The following is an 18,336-nucleotide window of genomic DNA, read 5'->3' on the forward strand; positions in this document are numbered from 1 at the left end:
GCTTATAGACTAGTGAGGTTGTTAAGTCATATACATAAATAACCAGAAATCAAGTGCAAAGCTGTATCGATAGCATACCAAGAAAATCTCAGTGAAATGCATTACCACAGGACTTGCATGTAAGTGTAGATTCTAGGGTTTAGGAAGAAGGCAATAGCATTTAACAAGCCAGAAGGCAGAAAAGGATGAGAAATATTCAGAGAATATGTAGAGTATATCCAGTTATATTGGTATTATGTAGCTTAAAAATAGACATTTGCTACATATTTCTCAGCGTCAGTTAAATTTAAGGTTTTCATTAGTTGCTATCTTTGATCAAAATCAGAAAAGTAGTAAAGGGAAATTTAACTGTCTCTGCTATGACCCTTATTTCCTTTTAGGTTTTTACCATGCAGTTTCTAAAAGAACAAAAAGACATGCTTTTTTTCCCACTTTTGTTTTTAACAGGATATTTGTCAAATGCAAAAGATATCTACAGAAGCATTTTAGGCTCCTATTTGGATGACATTTGGCGACAACTGGAGATTGTACAGTTTATTAGGGAAAAAAAGCCTGAAACCAACTACAAGATACAAGAATTGCAATGTCAGATACTAAATTGGATGCAAAGTGGACAGCAAATTAAGGTAAGTACTGAAATAAAGCAGATAACAGCAATCAGCTTATATAAGAATTGGATGTAAGATAAATTTTTGCATTTAATTTGAAATTATGAAATAATATAGTATATACTATTTGGTCCCTTGACAGTTTTCTCCTTAAGTAAGTTAACAGGACAGAATCAGACCCAGAGAAGGGATCATTGGCATCATTATTTATATGTCTTGAATTTTTTAAATACTTTAATTTTTATTATACATAGTTTTCTGTGGATTAATCCTTTAAATCTCAAAAATTTTGTTTTCTACTTGGAAGTTCATGAACACATACCCAACAATAGAACTGCAATAATTAATTTTTAGATATTGAGCCAGAATCTCATCTTATATAATTCTAAAAAAAAAAAAAAAAAAAAAAAAAAAGCTCTTGTTTATTCCTTGGATTATGTTGGAAATTTTTTGCCCACTCTACCTCAAGCATTGAACAAAATTTGCGTAAGTAAAGATTTAAGAGAAAATACTTAAAAGAAATTTTCAAGCAGAAAAGCATCTCAAAATCTTTACACTAAATCTGGAAACAAATTTGGCCTTTTTCTTCGTTTTCCTCTCTGTCCCTGCTGGGGATATTTTTATCCCCAACTCTATGGTTACTTGGGTAACTTGCCTAAGTCATTAAAACAAATTAAATCAATCAGTAAGAAATTTAAAATTGGGGAGTGATGTCAGCATCATAGCAGGAAGAGATGCTCGCTCGGCTCTCCCCTTCAATCTGCAACCAGGAAAACATCCACAACTCAACAAAAGGGCCTTTGCCCAACACACCAGGACACTGGAGAGTTCCACCCATCTGTACATGTAAAGATAGGTGGCATGGAACCCATAGAAGAGGCAGAACTGGAGGATCAGCATAGGCAGTGCCTGCAATTTTGGCCCCTGGGCTGCAGCAGGTGAACCCCAGTCCAGAAGAACCCAGTAGCAGCGAGGGCGGCATCCCACATGACCGCGGCATCCCACATGACCCCGGCCTCCCACTTGCACTGGTACCCACAGCCACAGATAGCTGAGCAGCCGTGGCACGAGGCCTGTGACCCTGTTCCTCCAGCTCAGAGCCACCCACAGCTCTGGCGCCCCACCCTCCATCAGCAGTGGGTGAGCCCAGAAACCCAGGAGCACCAGAAAAGGAACGGCACACATGACCCCAGTTCCTCCTCCTGGCCTTCCTGCTCCTCCTGCAGTGGCAGAGCCTGTGACTCAAGGATCCCAAATGAGGCCACCATCCGAGTACTCAGGCAGTGACATCAGTAACAGCAAGGCACCAACAACCCCAGAGGCACAAGCAGTGATAACAAATGCTTTGGGTGACCCCTCTGACGTAGACACGGAGGGTAGAAAGTGCCAATACTCAAACACAACCAGAGGCAGCGCAGGTAAGAGAAAACAATGTGCTATAGTGCCACCTACTGGAAAATAAGAGAAAGGCTTCTATTTACAATGGAGAAAAGACAGCCTCTTCAGTAAGTGGTGCTGGGAAAACTGGACAGCTACATGCTAAAGAATGAAACTAGAACATTTCCTAACACCATACACAAAAATAAATTCAAAATGGATTAAAGACCTAAATGTAAGGCCGGACACTGTAAAACTCTTAGAGGAAAACATAGGCAGAACACTCTTTGACATAAATCACAGCAAGATCTTTTTTGATCCACTTCCTAGACTAATGAAAATAAAAACAAAAATAAACAAATGGGATCTAATTAAACTTAAAAGCTTTTACACCGCAAAGGAAACCATAAACAAAACAAAAAGACAACCCTTAAAATGGGAGAAAATATTTGCAAATGAAACAGCCGACAAGAGATTAATCTCCAAAATATACAAATAGCTCATGCAACTCAATATCAAAAAAACAAACAACCCAATCAAAAAATGGGCAGAAGATCTAAATAGACATTTCTCCAAAGAAGACATACAAATGGCCAAAAAGCACATGAAAAGATATTCCACATCACTAATTAGGGACTTCCCTGGTAGTCCAGTGGTAAAGAATCCACCTTACAACGCAGGGGACACAGGTTCAAAGCCTGGTCAGGGAACTAAGATCCCACATGCCGCAGGGCAGCTAAGCCCGCGTGCCACAACTACTGAGCTCACACGACTCAACTAGAGAGCCTACAGGCCCCAAACTACAGACCCCACGCACTCTGGAACCCATGCGCCACAACTAGAGAAGAGAAAACTGGAGAGAAGCCCATGCACTGCAACGAAGAGCCTGAAGTACCACAACTAAGACCCAATGCAGCCAAAAATAAATAAAATAAATAATAAATAAATCTTTTTAAAAATCACTAATTATTAGAGAAATGCAAATCAAAACTACAACGAGGTATCACCTCACACGGGTCAGAATGGCCATGATCAAAAGATCTACAAACAGTAAATGCTGGAGAGGGTGTGGAGAAAAGGGAACCCTCCTACACTGTTGATGGGAATGTAAAGTGGTACAGCCACTATGGAGAACAGCATGGAGATGCCTTCAAAAACTAAAAGTAGAACTACCATACAACCCAGCAATCCCACTCCTGGGCATATACCCAGAGAAAACCATAATTTGAAAAGATACATGCACTCCAGTGTTCATTGCAATGCTATTTACAGTAGCCAGGACATGGAAGCAACCTAAATGTCCATCAACAGAGGAATGGATAAAGAAGATGTGGCACATATATACAATGGAATATTACTCGGCCATAAAAAAGAACAAAATAGTGCCATTTGCAGCAACATGGATGGACCTAGAGATTGTCGTTCTGAGTGAAGTAAGTCATGCACAGAAAGACAAATATCATATGATACCACTTATATGTGGAATCCAAAAAAAGGATATAAATGAACTTAGTTACAAAACAGAAACAGAGTCACAGATGTAGAAAACAAACATGGTTAACAGGGGATAAGGGGGGAGGGATAAATTGGAAGATTGGGATTGACATATACTCACTACTATATATAAAATAGACAACTAATAATAACTTACTGTATAGCACAGGGAACTCTACTCAATATGCTGTAATGGCCTATATGGGAAAAGAATCTAAAAAAAGAATGGATATATGTATACGTATAACTGATTCACTTTGCTGTATAACTGAAACTAATACAATATTGTAAATCAACTATACCTCAATGAAAATTTAAAAACGAAAGAAAGGAATAGAAAAGATGGTGTGGAATTTGGAGCATGGCCAGGCCAGGAGTGCGATTTCTCTGGAATCCTCTGCCCCAGTCCCAGAGGATGCATTAGGGTTAAGGCAGAAAAATGACTGACAAATTACTAGGTCACTGAGTGTGAAATTTACATTTTTTGCTCCTTGCTTTCACCCATCCAATAATTGTATCAACCTAAACAGTAAAGATATTGCTATTGTCTTCTTTATTGCAGCACCTCTGAAAGGGGAACTGCTGTGTCTCAGTAGATTTTTTTTGCTGGATAAATCTTTTCCTTGTGGTAAATAAATCTCCTAACAGGGTCTTATGTTTTTTTAAAAAAAGAGAAAGGCTTCTAATTTATAACTTGTTGGTCATTAAAATCAAGTAGAAAAAATTATTTTTACCTAAAGAAGAAAGGTGTTCACTACTTCAGATGTGTCAGCTGAGGAACAACTTATCCAGCACCATGAAGAACCACAGCAACACTGTATCACAAAAACAAAATGACAATTCAGCAGAAATCAAACTTAAAGTCATGGAATATTGCAATCTAACTGATAGAGAATTCAAAATAGCTGTCATGAAGAAATAACAGGCTACAAGAAAACTCAGAAAGGCAGTTCGATGAGCTCAGGAATAAAATTAATGAACAGAAGGAATACTTTACCAAAGAGACTGAAACTAAAAAAGAACCAAACAAATTCTGAAGCTGAAGAACTCAGTAAATGAAATTGAGAATTCACTAGAAAACATTGGAAATAGAGAAGACCATATGGAAGAAAGAATTATTGAGCTCAAATTTAGAAATCTAGGTAGAAGAGGAAAAAGAATTAAGATATAAAAAAGGGGGAAATTTTATGAGCGTTATCTGACTCTTTTAGGAAGGGCAACATTAGGGTAATGGTTATCCCAGAAGAAGAAGAAACAGAGAAGGTAGCAGAGAGTTTATTTAAAGAAATAACAGCTGAGGACTTCCCAAACCTGGGGAAGGAACTGGATATACAAGTCTATGAAGCTAAGAGAACACCTAATCACCTCAATGCAAAAAGATCTTCTCCAAGACACTGTCAAAAGTCAATGGAAAAGAATTTTAAATTCAGTCAGTGAAAAAAGGATGCAACCTACAAAGGAATCCCTATTAGCGGATCAGCAGATTTCTCAGCAGAAACTCAACAGGCCAGGAGGGAGTGGAATGACATTCTCAAAGTACTGAAAGATAAAAACTGTCGTCCAAGAATACTCTATCCAACAAAGTTATCATTCAGATATGAAGGAGAAATAAGGGCTTTCCCAGACAAACAAAAGCTGAAGGATTTTTATCAACACTAGACCTGCCTTATAAGAAATGTTGAAAGGAGCTCTGCTACCAGAAAAAAAAGGCAAAAGTACACAAAACTTTAAGGTGATAAATAGATGAACAGAATCAGAAAATTGCAACTCTGTATCAGAATAGGTTTTTAAATACTTTATTACAACATAAAGGTTAAAGGGAGAAATATCAGGAAAAAAAATAGCTACTTCAATTTGGTAACTAATGCAATATAAAAAGGGATAATTTGAGACAAGAAGAACATAAAAGGGGAAGAGGAAAAGAAGGGAACCCATATAGGCAAATGAAGATAAGATGCTATCAGCAGAAAAAGGACTACTTTATCTATGATACATTTCACACAAACCTCTTGGTAACCACCAAGCATAAATCTAGAACAGAGACACAAAACATAAAAAAAAGAGGAAACTGAGAAAACATAGAAAACCACCAAACCAAAATGACAGACAGAAACACAGGGAAAAGAAACAATGGAGATATAGAACCAACAGAAAACAAAAGATAGAATGGCAGTACTCAGTACTCATCTATCAATAATCACCCTAGGTGTAAATGGATTGGATTCACCAATCAAAAGACACAAAGTGGCTGGATGGATTAAAAAACAAGAGCCAACTATATGCTGCCTCTGGGAGACTCACTTCAGCTCTAAAGACAAACATAGGCTCAAAGTGAAGTGATAGAAGATGATACTCCAAGCAAACGACAGCCAAAAGAAAGCAGATGTAGCCATACTCATATCAGACAAAATACACGTTAAGCCAAAAAAAGGTAACAAGAGACAAGGAAGGACATTATATTCTGATAAAGGGGACAATTCATCAAAAAGACATAATAGTAAAACAAACAACAAAAAAAGACATAATAGTTAGTAATATCTATGCACCTAACATAGGAGCACCAAAATATATAAAGCAATTTTTAACAGACCTAAAGGGAGAAATTGGTGCAGCACAATAATAGGAGGGGACTTTAACACCCCACTTACATTAATAGATAGATCATCCAGACAGAAAGTCAACAAGGAAACAGTGGTCTTAAATGAAACATTAAACCAGATGGATTTGATAGATTGGTACAGGACATTCCATCCAAATGCAACAAAATACACATTCTTCTCAAGCACACATGGAACTGTCTCAGGGATAAACCGTATGTTGGGACACAAAACAAGTCTCAATAAATTTAAGACGATTGAAATCATATCAAGCATCTTTTCCAACCACAACACTATGAGACTATAAGAAGATAGCTGAAAACATCACAGATATGTGGAGACTGAACAACATGCTACTGAGCAACTATTGGGTCAATGAAGAAATCAAAGGAGAATTTTTAAAATACCTTAAGACAAATGAAAATGAAAATACGATATACCAAAATCTATGGGATGCAGCAAAAGCAGTATTAAGAGGGAAGTTTATATCAATACAAGCCTATCTCGAGAAACAAAAGTCTCAAATAAATCATCTAACCTTACACCTAAAGGAACTAGAAAAAAAACAAATGAAGCCCAAAGTCAGTAGAAGGAAGGAAATAATAAAGATCAGAGCAAAAATAAATAAAATAGAGACTAAAAAGACAATAGACAAGATCAGTGAAACTAAGAGTTGGTTCTTTGAAAAGGTAAACAAAAATGACAAACATTTAACCAGACTCACTAAGAAAAAAAAAGGAGAAGGCTCTGATAAATAAAATTAGAAAATAAAGGAGAAAAATAACAATGGATACCACAAAAATACAAAGATTGTAAGAGAATATTCTGAATAGTTAGTAACCAACAAAGTGGACAACCTAGAAGAAATGAAGAAATTCTTAGAATCATGCAACCTTCCAAGACTGAATTATGAAGAAATGGAAAAATTGAATAGACCACTTTCTAGTAAAGAGATTAAAACAGTAATGAAACAAAAACCTCCTAAAAAACAAAAGCCCAGAATCAGATGGCTTCACAGGTGAATTCTACCAAACATTCAAAGAAGAATTAATATCCATCCTTCTCAAACTCTTCCAAAATATTGAAGAGGAGGGAACACTTTCTAACTCATTTTACAAGGCCAGCATTACCCTGATACCAAGTCCAGACAAAGACAATACAAAAAATATACATTACTGACCAATATCTCTGATGAATATAGATGCAAAAATCCTTAACAAAATAGTAGCAAACCAAATACAATACATTAAAAGGTTCATATAGCATTATCAAGTAGGATTTATTCCAGGGATGCAAAGATGGTTCAATATTCTCAAATCAATCAGTGTGATACACCTTAGCAATATGAAAGATGAAAAACATATGATCATCTCAATAGATGCAGAAAAAGCATTTGACTAGATTCAACACCTATTTGTGATTAAAAAAACTCTCAATGAAATGGGTGTAGAAGGAGTGTATCTCAGCATGATAGAGGCCATATATGACAAACCCACAGCTAACATCATACTCAATGGTGAAAAGCTGAAAACTGTCCCTCTAAAATCAGGAACAAGACAAGGATGCCCACTCTCACCACTCTTATTCAATATACTATTAGAAATTATAGCCAGAGCAATTAGATAGAAAAAGAAATAAAATGCATCCAAATTGGAAAGGAAAAAGTAAAACTGTCACTGTTGCAGGTGACATGATTTTATGTGTAGAAAACCCTAAAGACTCCACCAAAAAACTATGAGAAATGACAAAACAAATACAGTAAAGTTGCAGGGTACAAAATCAACATATAAAAATTTATTGCATTTCTATATGCTAAAAATGAGCTAGCAGAAAGAGAAATTAAGAAAACAATCCCATTTACAATCACAACAAAAAGAACAAAAAATACCTAGGAATAAATTTAACCAAGGAGGTGAAAGACCTGTACACTGAAAACTATAAGATATTGTTGAAGGAAATTAAAGATGCAAATAAATGGAAAGATATTCCATGCTCATGGATTGGAAGAATTAACATTGTTGAAATGTCCATATTACCTAAAACAATCTACATATTCAATGCAATCCCTATCAAAATCCCAAGGACATTTTTCCACAGAAATAGAACAAAAAATCCTAAAATTTATATGGAACCACAAAAGACCATAACTAGCCAAAGCAATCCTGAGAAAAAAGAACAAAGCTGGAGGCACGACAGTCCCTGATTTCAAACTACATTACAAAGCTATAGTAATCAAAAGAGCATGGTATTGGCAGAAAAACAGATACATAGATCAGTGGAACAGAATTGAGAGCCCAGAAATAAACCCACACATATATGGACAATTAATTTACAACAAAGGAACAAAGAAGAAACAATAGAGAAAGGATTGTCTCTTCAATAAATGGTGTTGGGAAAACTGGACAGCCACATACAAAAAAACAAGTAGACCACTGTCTCACACCATACACGAAAATCAACTCAAAATGGATTAAGGATTGGAATGTAAGACCTGAAACGATAAAACATAGGCAGTACACTCTTTGACATCAGTCTGAGCAATATCTTTCTGGCTATGTCTCCTCAGGCAAGGGAAACAAAAGCAAAAATAAACAAATGGGACTACATCAAACTAAAAAGTTTCTGCACAGCAAAGAAAATCATCATCAAAATGAAAAGACAACTTATTGAATAGGAGAAGATATTTGCAAATTATTATATTCAATAAGATGTTATATCCAAAATATATAAAGAACTCATACTACTCAACAACAACTACAAAAAATTTTTAAAATGGGCAGAGGAGCTTCATAGATATTTTCCCAAAAAAGACATACAGATGGCCAATAGGCACGTGAAAAGATGTTCAACATCACTAATTGTTAGGGAAATGCAAATCAAAACCACAATGAGATATCACATCACACCTATCATAATGGCTATTATCAACAAGGCAAGAAATAATAAATATTGGTGAGGATTTGGAGAAAAGGGAACCCTCATACACTGTTGGTGGGACCATAAGTTGGTGCAGCCACTATGGAAAACAGTATAGAGATGCCTCAAAAAATTAAGAATGGAACTCCCATATGAACCATCTACCCCACTTCTGGGTATTTGACCAAAGAATACAAAAACACTACTTTGAAAAGATACACCCTTATGTTCATTGCAGCATTATTTACAATAGCCAAGATATGGGAACAACCTATGGTTGATTTGTTATCTCCACCCTGCACACCCCCAAAACTGTAATGGTAAGTAGGAAAGTATAGCAGCAAATCATTGGTTTTCTCCAGTAATTCAAACCTGCCTGGGTTAAATTTAACACTTACAGTACAGGCAGAGACAACTTATATATAGTCACCTATATTGGAATTCTTGAGGAATGCTAGGAATGCCCTACCCCAAAATACTTTCCTCATTAATATTTGATCTTACCAGAATTTATTCCTTTGTGTTCAAGCACTGATATCTTTTGCAACACAAATATTTACTTTGCCACCTTATTGTCATTAGTTTCATGTAACCAATGAAGTTTGTTATTTTTGTCACTGTAGCAAAAGAATATGAAAAAGAATAATCATTCAGATATACATGTATATGAAATTCTTATTTTTGAACAGGTGCTGATTATAATAAGAATGGATTCAGATGGTGAAAAACATTTACTCATTAAAACCCTTAACAAAATAGAAGGTAGGGAGTTTTAAATTATGCTTCATTTGATAACAAATGCTTGAATATATAAAAATGTACCGATCTAACCAAGTTTTTAATTAAGATATGATTAACACACCATAAAATTCATATTTTAAAAATATATAATTCAGTGGGATCTAATCAGTTTTTAAATCAATGTGGACTATATTAGTCTGCAATATAAATATACTACAATGTACTTATATGTACATTATCATTACTGTTAATTATTATTACCAATTGACACCTTTTATTGTCTACTAATCGCTAATATTATGGACTACTTACAACTCTATGAATAGGTTTTATTAAGTCAATTTTTACAAATGAAGAAACTAAAATTCATAAAAGTGATGTATCATGCCAAAATCACAGGTAGTAAGTGAGGGAATCAGGATTTGAACCTAAGTCTCTCTTGTTCCAGGGTCATTTTTCAACTCTTCTACCCACTACTGCCGCCTCTGCCAACCCTTTCCACCTTGTGCTGTGGAACCCATTGCTAAGATGTAAACTTTTCTCCTTCTTCATCTCCTTGTCTTAAGTGAAACCCAACTTTCCCTAGATGATAATGCTTCCCCTGTATCCCTTTCATATAGAAGCTGATAATTTTCTCTCTCTATGTATAGGGATGAGAAGGCCATTTCTTGCTTTCCATTATCCTTTCCAAAACTTTATTCCTCCATCCTTTGAGGCTATGCCATATTGCCATGTCCTTCTCTACTACCCCACAATCATCCATGGACAGTTTTGCACCTGGTCTTGCCATTATCCTAGATGTCTTTAATGTGAATGATTCATTCAACACCCTGACCTTTTAGTTTCATTGGCCTTCACACCACATATGATATTCACTCCTTCACTTTGCTATCGACCTTGTGATAATACAGAACTGTCCTGCCTCTAAACTTTAAACTCTGATACATTGTTCTCTGTCTACAGCTACCTCTAGCTCTTTCATGATCTTCAGCATTCTAGAGATTTATAAATTGTCAACTCCTTTTTTCATTTTTTTCTCCTTCCAGAATTGGTGATGGCCATCACTTTAATCAGTCTTGTTCTTCTATTGTATTGATACCTTGCATTTAAACTTCAACCCTCAATCAATCAAGATTTAATCTCTCTATCCTACACATGAGCTGCTGATCATTACTGGAGAAAATCAGATAGATTTGTACCACTACAAAATCAGGTTCTCTGAACTTATAAGGGCTTTTAATAATTCTTAACAATCTTTCTATATGTTCTTAGTTCCCATTCCTATCATACTAATGGCTGTACCATAAACCTGTACCATGCCACTCATCCCCTCATTTTGAGAAGGGAATTATGCCTTCTAACGTCCTTTAGTCCAGTAATAATCCTCCTCAGTTTCATCTTCCCCACCATCTACAAACTTACATTTATTTCTTCTATTCTTTTATCTTTCCTCCTTTCTCTACAGAGGAGGTGAATCTCCACCCTTTGAAAACCAATCTGTCACTTGTGCTGTGGATCCCATCTCTTCATGCAGTCTCAAACATTTTGTTCCATCAGTTATTTCCCAGCCAGCCTTCTTCTCTAATGACTCTTTCTCTTAATCTTTAAGCCTTCCAGTCTTAAAAATAAAATAAAATACCACCCTCAACCTGTGTCAACCTTTATTCTCTTCCCTCTATGAACTGCATCTTTTGTCATCTCCCAAAATATTTCTTTGCTCTAACCCTACCAAACTATTCATCATGCTGTTTCCTATCTCCATGCCTTTACACTTCCTGTTCCTGCTATCATAACACTCTTCTCTCTTCTTTACGAAGCTAACTCCTACACATCCTTTAAAAATTAGTTAAGACATTTGTTTAGGAAAACTTGATTTAAATACTTTCCCTCTCTACCCTCAGGGTATTATGTGCATCCTTCTAAGGCGCTTCTTACCATCCTGGGCTATAATAACTGATTATCTTGTCTGTTTTCCTCACTAAAATTTCAGCTTCCGGAAGGTAATGACCATGCCCTGATTTGTATCTCCAGCACCCACAAAAATGCCTGGAACATGGAAGGCACCTCATAAAGATTTATTGAATAAATGAATGAGCTAATGAATACCTCCCTATATACCCTACTTAGACTAAGACTAGTGAGAAAGATTTAACTGAAATATATGCAAGTATTGTGACAAATATCTGCTTCTCTTAGTAAACTATTAAAACATATCAATAGTAATGTGAGAATGGAAACTCTTTTAAGCAGAGCCTTATACGGTGCTATTTCTTGACGATGTTATCATGTGCTAGAGTCCAAATTTTCAAGCATGGATCTTATTATTTTGTTCAGTTTTCCAGTCCTGGGAAGATGAATTCATATTTACCAAATCACAAGATCCTTACTAGTACCAAAATGCTAGAGCAATACTTAACAATTGTGGAGCTGAAGCTGCCACAGTTGTCTAGACAACCAGGGTAATTGGAAACGTTTTTTTTTTAATTGGGGTATAGTTGCTTTACAATGTTGTGTTAGTTTCTGCTGTATTGCAAAGTGAATCAGCTATATGTATACATATATCCCCTCTTTTTGGGGATTTCCTTCCCATTTAGGTCACCAAAGAGCATTGAGTAGAGTTCCCTGTGCTATATAGCAGGTTCTCATTAGTTATCTATTTTATGCATAGTAGTGTATATTGCGCTGACCAATGTTAGCATTATAAAACAAAGGGGGATATATGTATACGTATAACTGATTCACTTTGCTGTACACCTGAAACTAACACAACATTGTAAATCAGCTATACTCAAATAAAAATTCTAAAAAATAAATTTTAAAATATTAATAAGACAAAGGGATTTGGATAACCAAAGAAATATTTTTGTGAAGAAGCTGAGGAAATATTCCTGCCCCACAGAAAAGAATACTTAAACCTACTTAATGAGACACATTTTCCTTTGATGTCACATAAGGTATATTGGCAAATTATTGCTGTATATATATCGGTTCTTATGTAGGTTTCATGCCAAACATTCCTATTTCTCTTGACATTTGGGATTATATCATTACTACTCTTATTGTTTTGTTTCAACAAGGTCTGCTGACACAAAAATATTGACTCTATATACTGAAAAATGTTCTTACTCTCTTTGTAACTGGCAACTATCCTCTGTATCTAGAAGCTAGGCCTTTTTTTCTGTCTAGTGTTAGAAAATAAAGATGTGGTTCCATCGTTCCATGTGTTTGAAAGATCCTAGTAATGTGCTCAGCAAGTAATCTGCTTTGGGATCAAAGCTAGTACAAACCACTTAAGGAGATTAGGTTTTAAATAATATGACCTCATAAATTATAAAAGAGAAATACTACTAACTCCATTCTTATTATCACCAAAACTACTGTCATATCAAGTAAACATGAAATTATTAAACATTACTCTGCCATTATTACATCACACCTTTGGGAACTCTACAGTTGACAAAAGTTCACTAATAGAGTATAGAATTTATTTTAACTAGAATTAGCTACTCTTAAATCAATTATGTCTACCAAAAATAAACTGTATATGTGGGTATAATAAAATTTTTAAGTTTATTATATTTTGTTTAAAATATAACATAAATAATATAAGTAATTTAAATTATAATTGAGAAGCAGGAGTGAATCTACGAAACAGGTAGTGTCCAGGAAGTCTTCTTTTTCTTATACAGCAAGAAGAAAGGAAAAAAAATTCCTACCAGACTGAAATATAGTCTCTTGCTGTTTAGTTAGGTACTTAAATTTTTGGCTAGAAAAAAGGTAAAATCTACCATAATTTTTAGCAAAATAAAATGAACTGCACAGAATTGGTGAGTGCTTAGTTATCTTAACATTAAGTTTTTGATCCATTTTTATTATTTTACATAATAAATTCAGAATTTCCAGGCTTATATACACACAACATATATACACACCAGAAACAGTGCCCATGGCTCAAACTTTCTGATTCCCTAGACTTAGAAAAATAATCCTCGTTCACAGATCTTTAATTCATTTTTATGGTAGTGAAATATATGACACACCTAAAAATATATATGAACAAAATATTGAAAAAAACTTTTTGTATTACTCTTTTTTCCAACAGGTTTGACACTGACTGTCTTCCATTCGAACAAAAAAGATTTTCTGGAATCCAAAGGTGTTTTAAATGGGTAAAAACATATTTGTTCATCTATGGGGAGGAGACACACCAGTTCCACAGGAAAAGCACAGTTTCTCCTAGAACTTAACTTTTTAAACAGTTTTTTTTAAACCAATTTTTAAAAATTTATTTATTTATTTATTTATTTGGCTGCGTCAGGTCTTAGTTGTGGCACATGGGATCTTCATTGCGGCATGCGGGTCTTTTCGTTGGGGCACGTGGATTTCTCTAGTTGCAGTATGTGGGCACCAGAGTGCACAAGCTCAGTAGTTGCGGCGCGGGGGCTTAGTTGCCCTGCGGCATGTGGGATCCTAGTTCCCCAACCAGGAATTGAACTGACGTCCCCTGCATTGGAAGGCAGATTCTTAACCACTGGACCACCAGGGAAGTCCCAAAAAAGGTTTAATAAAACCTGAAATTAATCAATGTCTCTACTCTCTTCCTGAAAAATGCTTTAACTAAGTTTATTGCCTTGTGTATTATGTGTTATTGTCATCCAGAATTTTAGTTCAATCTTTCTTTAATATCTCCAAATTATCATTGTTATTGTTAGTGACAGTACAAGTAGTACCTATTTAGACTTACACTTTTTTTTTACCAGTGTTTTTGCTCAGCATTGTTTTTTATATTTTCTTCATTCCTTTTGAGTTCCCTTCTTCTTGTAGTACATCACGTAGAAATTCTTTCAGTGAGAGCCTGCTAATAATAAATTTAGTGTTGACTTATCTAAAAATGTTTTTATTTTGCCTTATTTTATGTGAAATTATTTCTAGATAGAAAGCAGCAATAGAGAATTTTAATTATAGTAAATGCTATGTTATATGAAATTCGAAGATGGGAAAGATAAACTTATGATATTTAAGTACCCATCTTTTTGTTGTTGTTAAATCACTTATGAAGCCCATTGAGGAAAAAAAAAAGCCATTTCAAAGTTGTCAGGTAGGGACTTCCCTGGTGGCACAGTGGTTAAGAATCCACCTGCCAATGTAGGGGGCACGGGTTCGAGCCCTGGTTCAGGATGATCCCACATGCTGCGGAGCAACTAAGCCTGTGCCCCACAACTACTGAGCCTGCACTCTAGAGCCCATGAGCCACCACTACTGAGCCCGCGTGCCGCACCTACTGAAGCCTGCGCACCTAGAGCCCACACGCCGCAACAAGAGAAGCCACCGCAATGAGAAGCCCGCGCGCTGCAACGAAGAGTAGCCTCCACTCGCCACAGCTAGAGAAAGCCCGCACGCAGCAATGAAGACCCAACACCGCCAAAAAAAAAAAATAAAAATAAAATAAATAAAAAACAAAGTAATCAGGTAATATTCTACTATATAGATTCTCAAAGATTAAAATCTCACATTTATAAGAAAATGAGGTTGATTTCTCATGGTGATTTGTGTATTACTGATAAGACTCAGGTAATAAAATAGGGTCCCTTGCATATGAGGATGTCAAATAGTCCACAGTTTTTTTATATCCTGGTTTGTTTGTTTGTTTTAAGTATGACCATCAAAAAGAAAGATAAAAAGAGATTAGCACAATTGGAAAACAAGTCAACAGAAAATACGCCAGTGTCCTTCCAAGATAAGTAGGCATAGATTAGAGAAGAATAAAATAGCCAAAACAGTCATCTTTTAGCATTCCAAGTGTATAATGACACGAGACTAATTCTATTTTCTTGGCTTTCTTTTGTCTTCAGTACAAGTTTCTGTGCAGTTGTACACAATCAATATATTGGAGCAGATTTCCCCTGGAGTAATTTCTCATTTGTGGTGGAATACAATTTTGTAGAAAACTCTTGTTGGACTGAACACTGCGAAAAATTGAATATTCCTTACTTGGCCTTTAAAGTGATTCTTCCAGACACAGTTTTAAAGAGTAAGGATATAAACTAAAATTCCTTTTTTGTTCCATTAGCGTGAAAATTTTCTGCTTTCTATTTCTGATCTATGGAAAGAGAATAAACTATAGCATTAGAAGACTTGAGTTCAAGCTCTAACCTCACCACCAACTGTGTGACCTTGAGCAAGGCCTTTAACTATCTCTTGCCTCATATTCCTCTTTTGTAAAATAGCCTTTACTGATTCTATTTGTCTTCATCCCTTTAGCTTCTAAATTTTACTTACAATAGCACAATTAAATTATAATTATATCAAATCTTAATCTGACTTTTATGCAACAATATTTTTATTGAATTTTAGGGGAAAATATGTCATAGTATGTTGACTGACACAGAGAACTTTTAATACACAACAAAAAATTATGCACAAATGCTTGGCAAAGAGCCTAAACCACTTTGCATAGCATTTGGTTTCTTTGTATTTCTCAGTAACGTTTCACATGACTAAGGTTGTGAATTCTCAGATCCATTAAATTAAAAAGCCTGTATATTTTTAGTCCCAGTGCATCTCTCATTCAAAACTTGCCATAAGTTACTTTCCATCCACCTCAAGTATGAGTAGGAAGTTTGAATTCTGAGACATTCCAACTCAATTCTAAAAATACAGTAACCATAATTATTACTTTGGAATCTTTGATACAGAGATTTAAGCGTTAACTTCATTAAATAATGAAAACATGGGTTCAAGAAGGGATAAAAGTTAAACATTCATCTTTAAACTGAATTTATTCAACCAATTCCTTATTTGGGTCATTTATAATGCTTCAATTTTCTACTATTATACCACAAGATTTACAGTAGCTTATATATCTTATATATCTTTATGTACTTGTTCTAAGAAGTAAAAATTCCAGGGTAAAATGAATTGCTGGTTCAAAGGTATACACACATTTATATATTGCCAATAGCTTTCCAGAAATTCTATCCCAATTTATGTTTATGCAGAAAGTGTGAGAGAATCCTTTCCCTCATATTTTTACTATGAGTAGGTATTATTAATCTTTTAAATTTTTGGAAGGATTAGAGGCAAATAATATTTTATAGTTGTGTTAATTTGCATTTCTTTGATTATCCATATCATTTCATAAGTGAATTGATCTTGTATAGCCATTCTTTTATAAATTGCCTGTTTATGTCCTTTGTCCACTTATTTGTTGTGGTATATGACCTTTTTCCTATTGATCTGTAGCATTCCCTATGGATTATTGTGCATAATTTTAAATTTTGATGTAAATCAGTATATATATTTACACAGGAAATGTCCAACATGTACTAATTGAATAAAGCAGATATTAACATTCAGGTAGAGTATGATCCTGTTTTTTCTTTTCCTTATTTTTTCAAGTGAATGTACATGTGTAAGTATAGACAAGCAAACATATAGAAAAAAGTGTGGAAGTATGTGTTAAACTCTGTTTTTAGTATATAGTAGTTTTAATAAATTCTATTAACTATTATTTCTAGGAGTAGAATAACATGGTTTTTATTTTATTCTTCAGACCTTTCTTTATTCTGAATTCATATTTTTACAATGAATATGTTTTATTTTTATACTACTCCTTGAGCATACACCTGTTATTCTCATGTTTAGTAAAAAGAGAAAGAACTGAGGGATGAGAAAAAAGAGAAATATTTATAAATTTTTTCATATTTAGGAAGCAACTTGCTGGATAGTTTTGGTGGTTTTCTTTTGGAAATTCAGATTCCATATGTGTTTTTTGCATCTGAAGGACTTCTTAATACTCCAGAAATACTTCAGTTGTTAGAATCCAAGTAAGTTATTGATTTCATAACTTAGGAAAGATATATATACCCTAATTGGCTAAATATTATGCTATATATGTGGCACTATTTCTTTCTGATTCAAGCCTGGAATTATATCACATAGGAATAGTTTTCCATAGAGTTTATGTCAACTTATACTTCTCTCCCTATAGTACACCATCATAATTATTGAATATTGTCTTTTTTTGGTTATATATCAATTTTGTGGAGAAAAAATAGTTAATTATTATTTCAATTCATATTTTAATTGCATTTCTTTTGTTACCAGCAAATAAGAACATTTTATGTGGGGGGGTTTTCTGTGAATTACATGGTCATGTCTTTGGGTCATTGATATTATTGAGAATGAGTATTCTTATTTAGAGGACTTTAAACACTGACTAGGAAACAAGATTATGAAGTTCTAAATGAATTCTCAAGTTTTTAGACCTTTAGTTCTAACATCATACCAACACGGAGCATCTTTAAATGATCTAAAACACTATCATGGCATACAAGTTGTCACAGGAAGGTTAGACATTGGGCTATATATCAAGGAAGGATAATTATGCTGTGACCTTCGTTAAAATGCAGATCTATTTTCCATGCTTTTGTTTTTATATCTTAAGGCTGTGCGGCATTCACAGAAAACTGCGAGCTTGTAAAAGATAGTTTAAATCTAGGCAACTTTTCAGGAGAAAAAAGAAAATTCTGATAAATGCAGAATGTTTTAGTCTCATAACACAATGTTTTAATTTCATGAATTATTACTTGCGGAGCCAGAAT

At 34.7% G+C, this 18,336-nt stretch overlaps 1 protein-coding gene across 2 annotated transcripts in view; it reads left to right on the forward strand.

Annotated features, from left to right (window-relative positions):
- SHOC1 (shortage in chiasmata 1) overlaps positions 1-18,336 on the forward strand; it is an 82,087-nt gene that overhangs the window by 45,638 nt on the left and 18,113 nt on the right. For both annotated transcript variants that reach the window (XM_082469267.1, XM_082469268.1), the window contains exons 14-18: positions 448-626; positions 9,682-9,754; positions 13,836-13,902; positions 15,586-15,764; positions 17,442-17,559. In XM_082469267.1, the coding sequence (XP_082325393.1) occupies positions 448-626; positions 9,682-9,754; positions 13,836-13,902; positions 15,586-15,764; positions 17,442-17,559 (616 nt within the window). The remainder of the gene's footprint in view (positions 1-447; positions 627-9,681; positions 9,755-13,835; positions 13,903-15,585; positions 15,765-17,441; positions 17,560-18,336) is intronic.

Source organism: Balaenoptera physalus (assembly GCF_965194825.1).
Source record: "Balaenoptera physalus genome assembly, chromosome: 7".
NCBI lineage: Eukaryota > Metazoa > Chordata > Mammalia > Artiodactyla > Balaenopteridae > Balaenoptera > Balaenoptera physalus.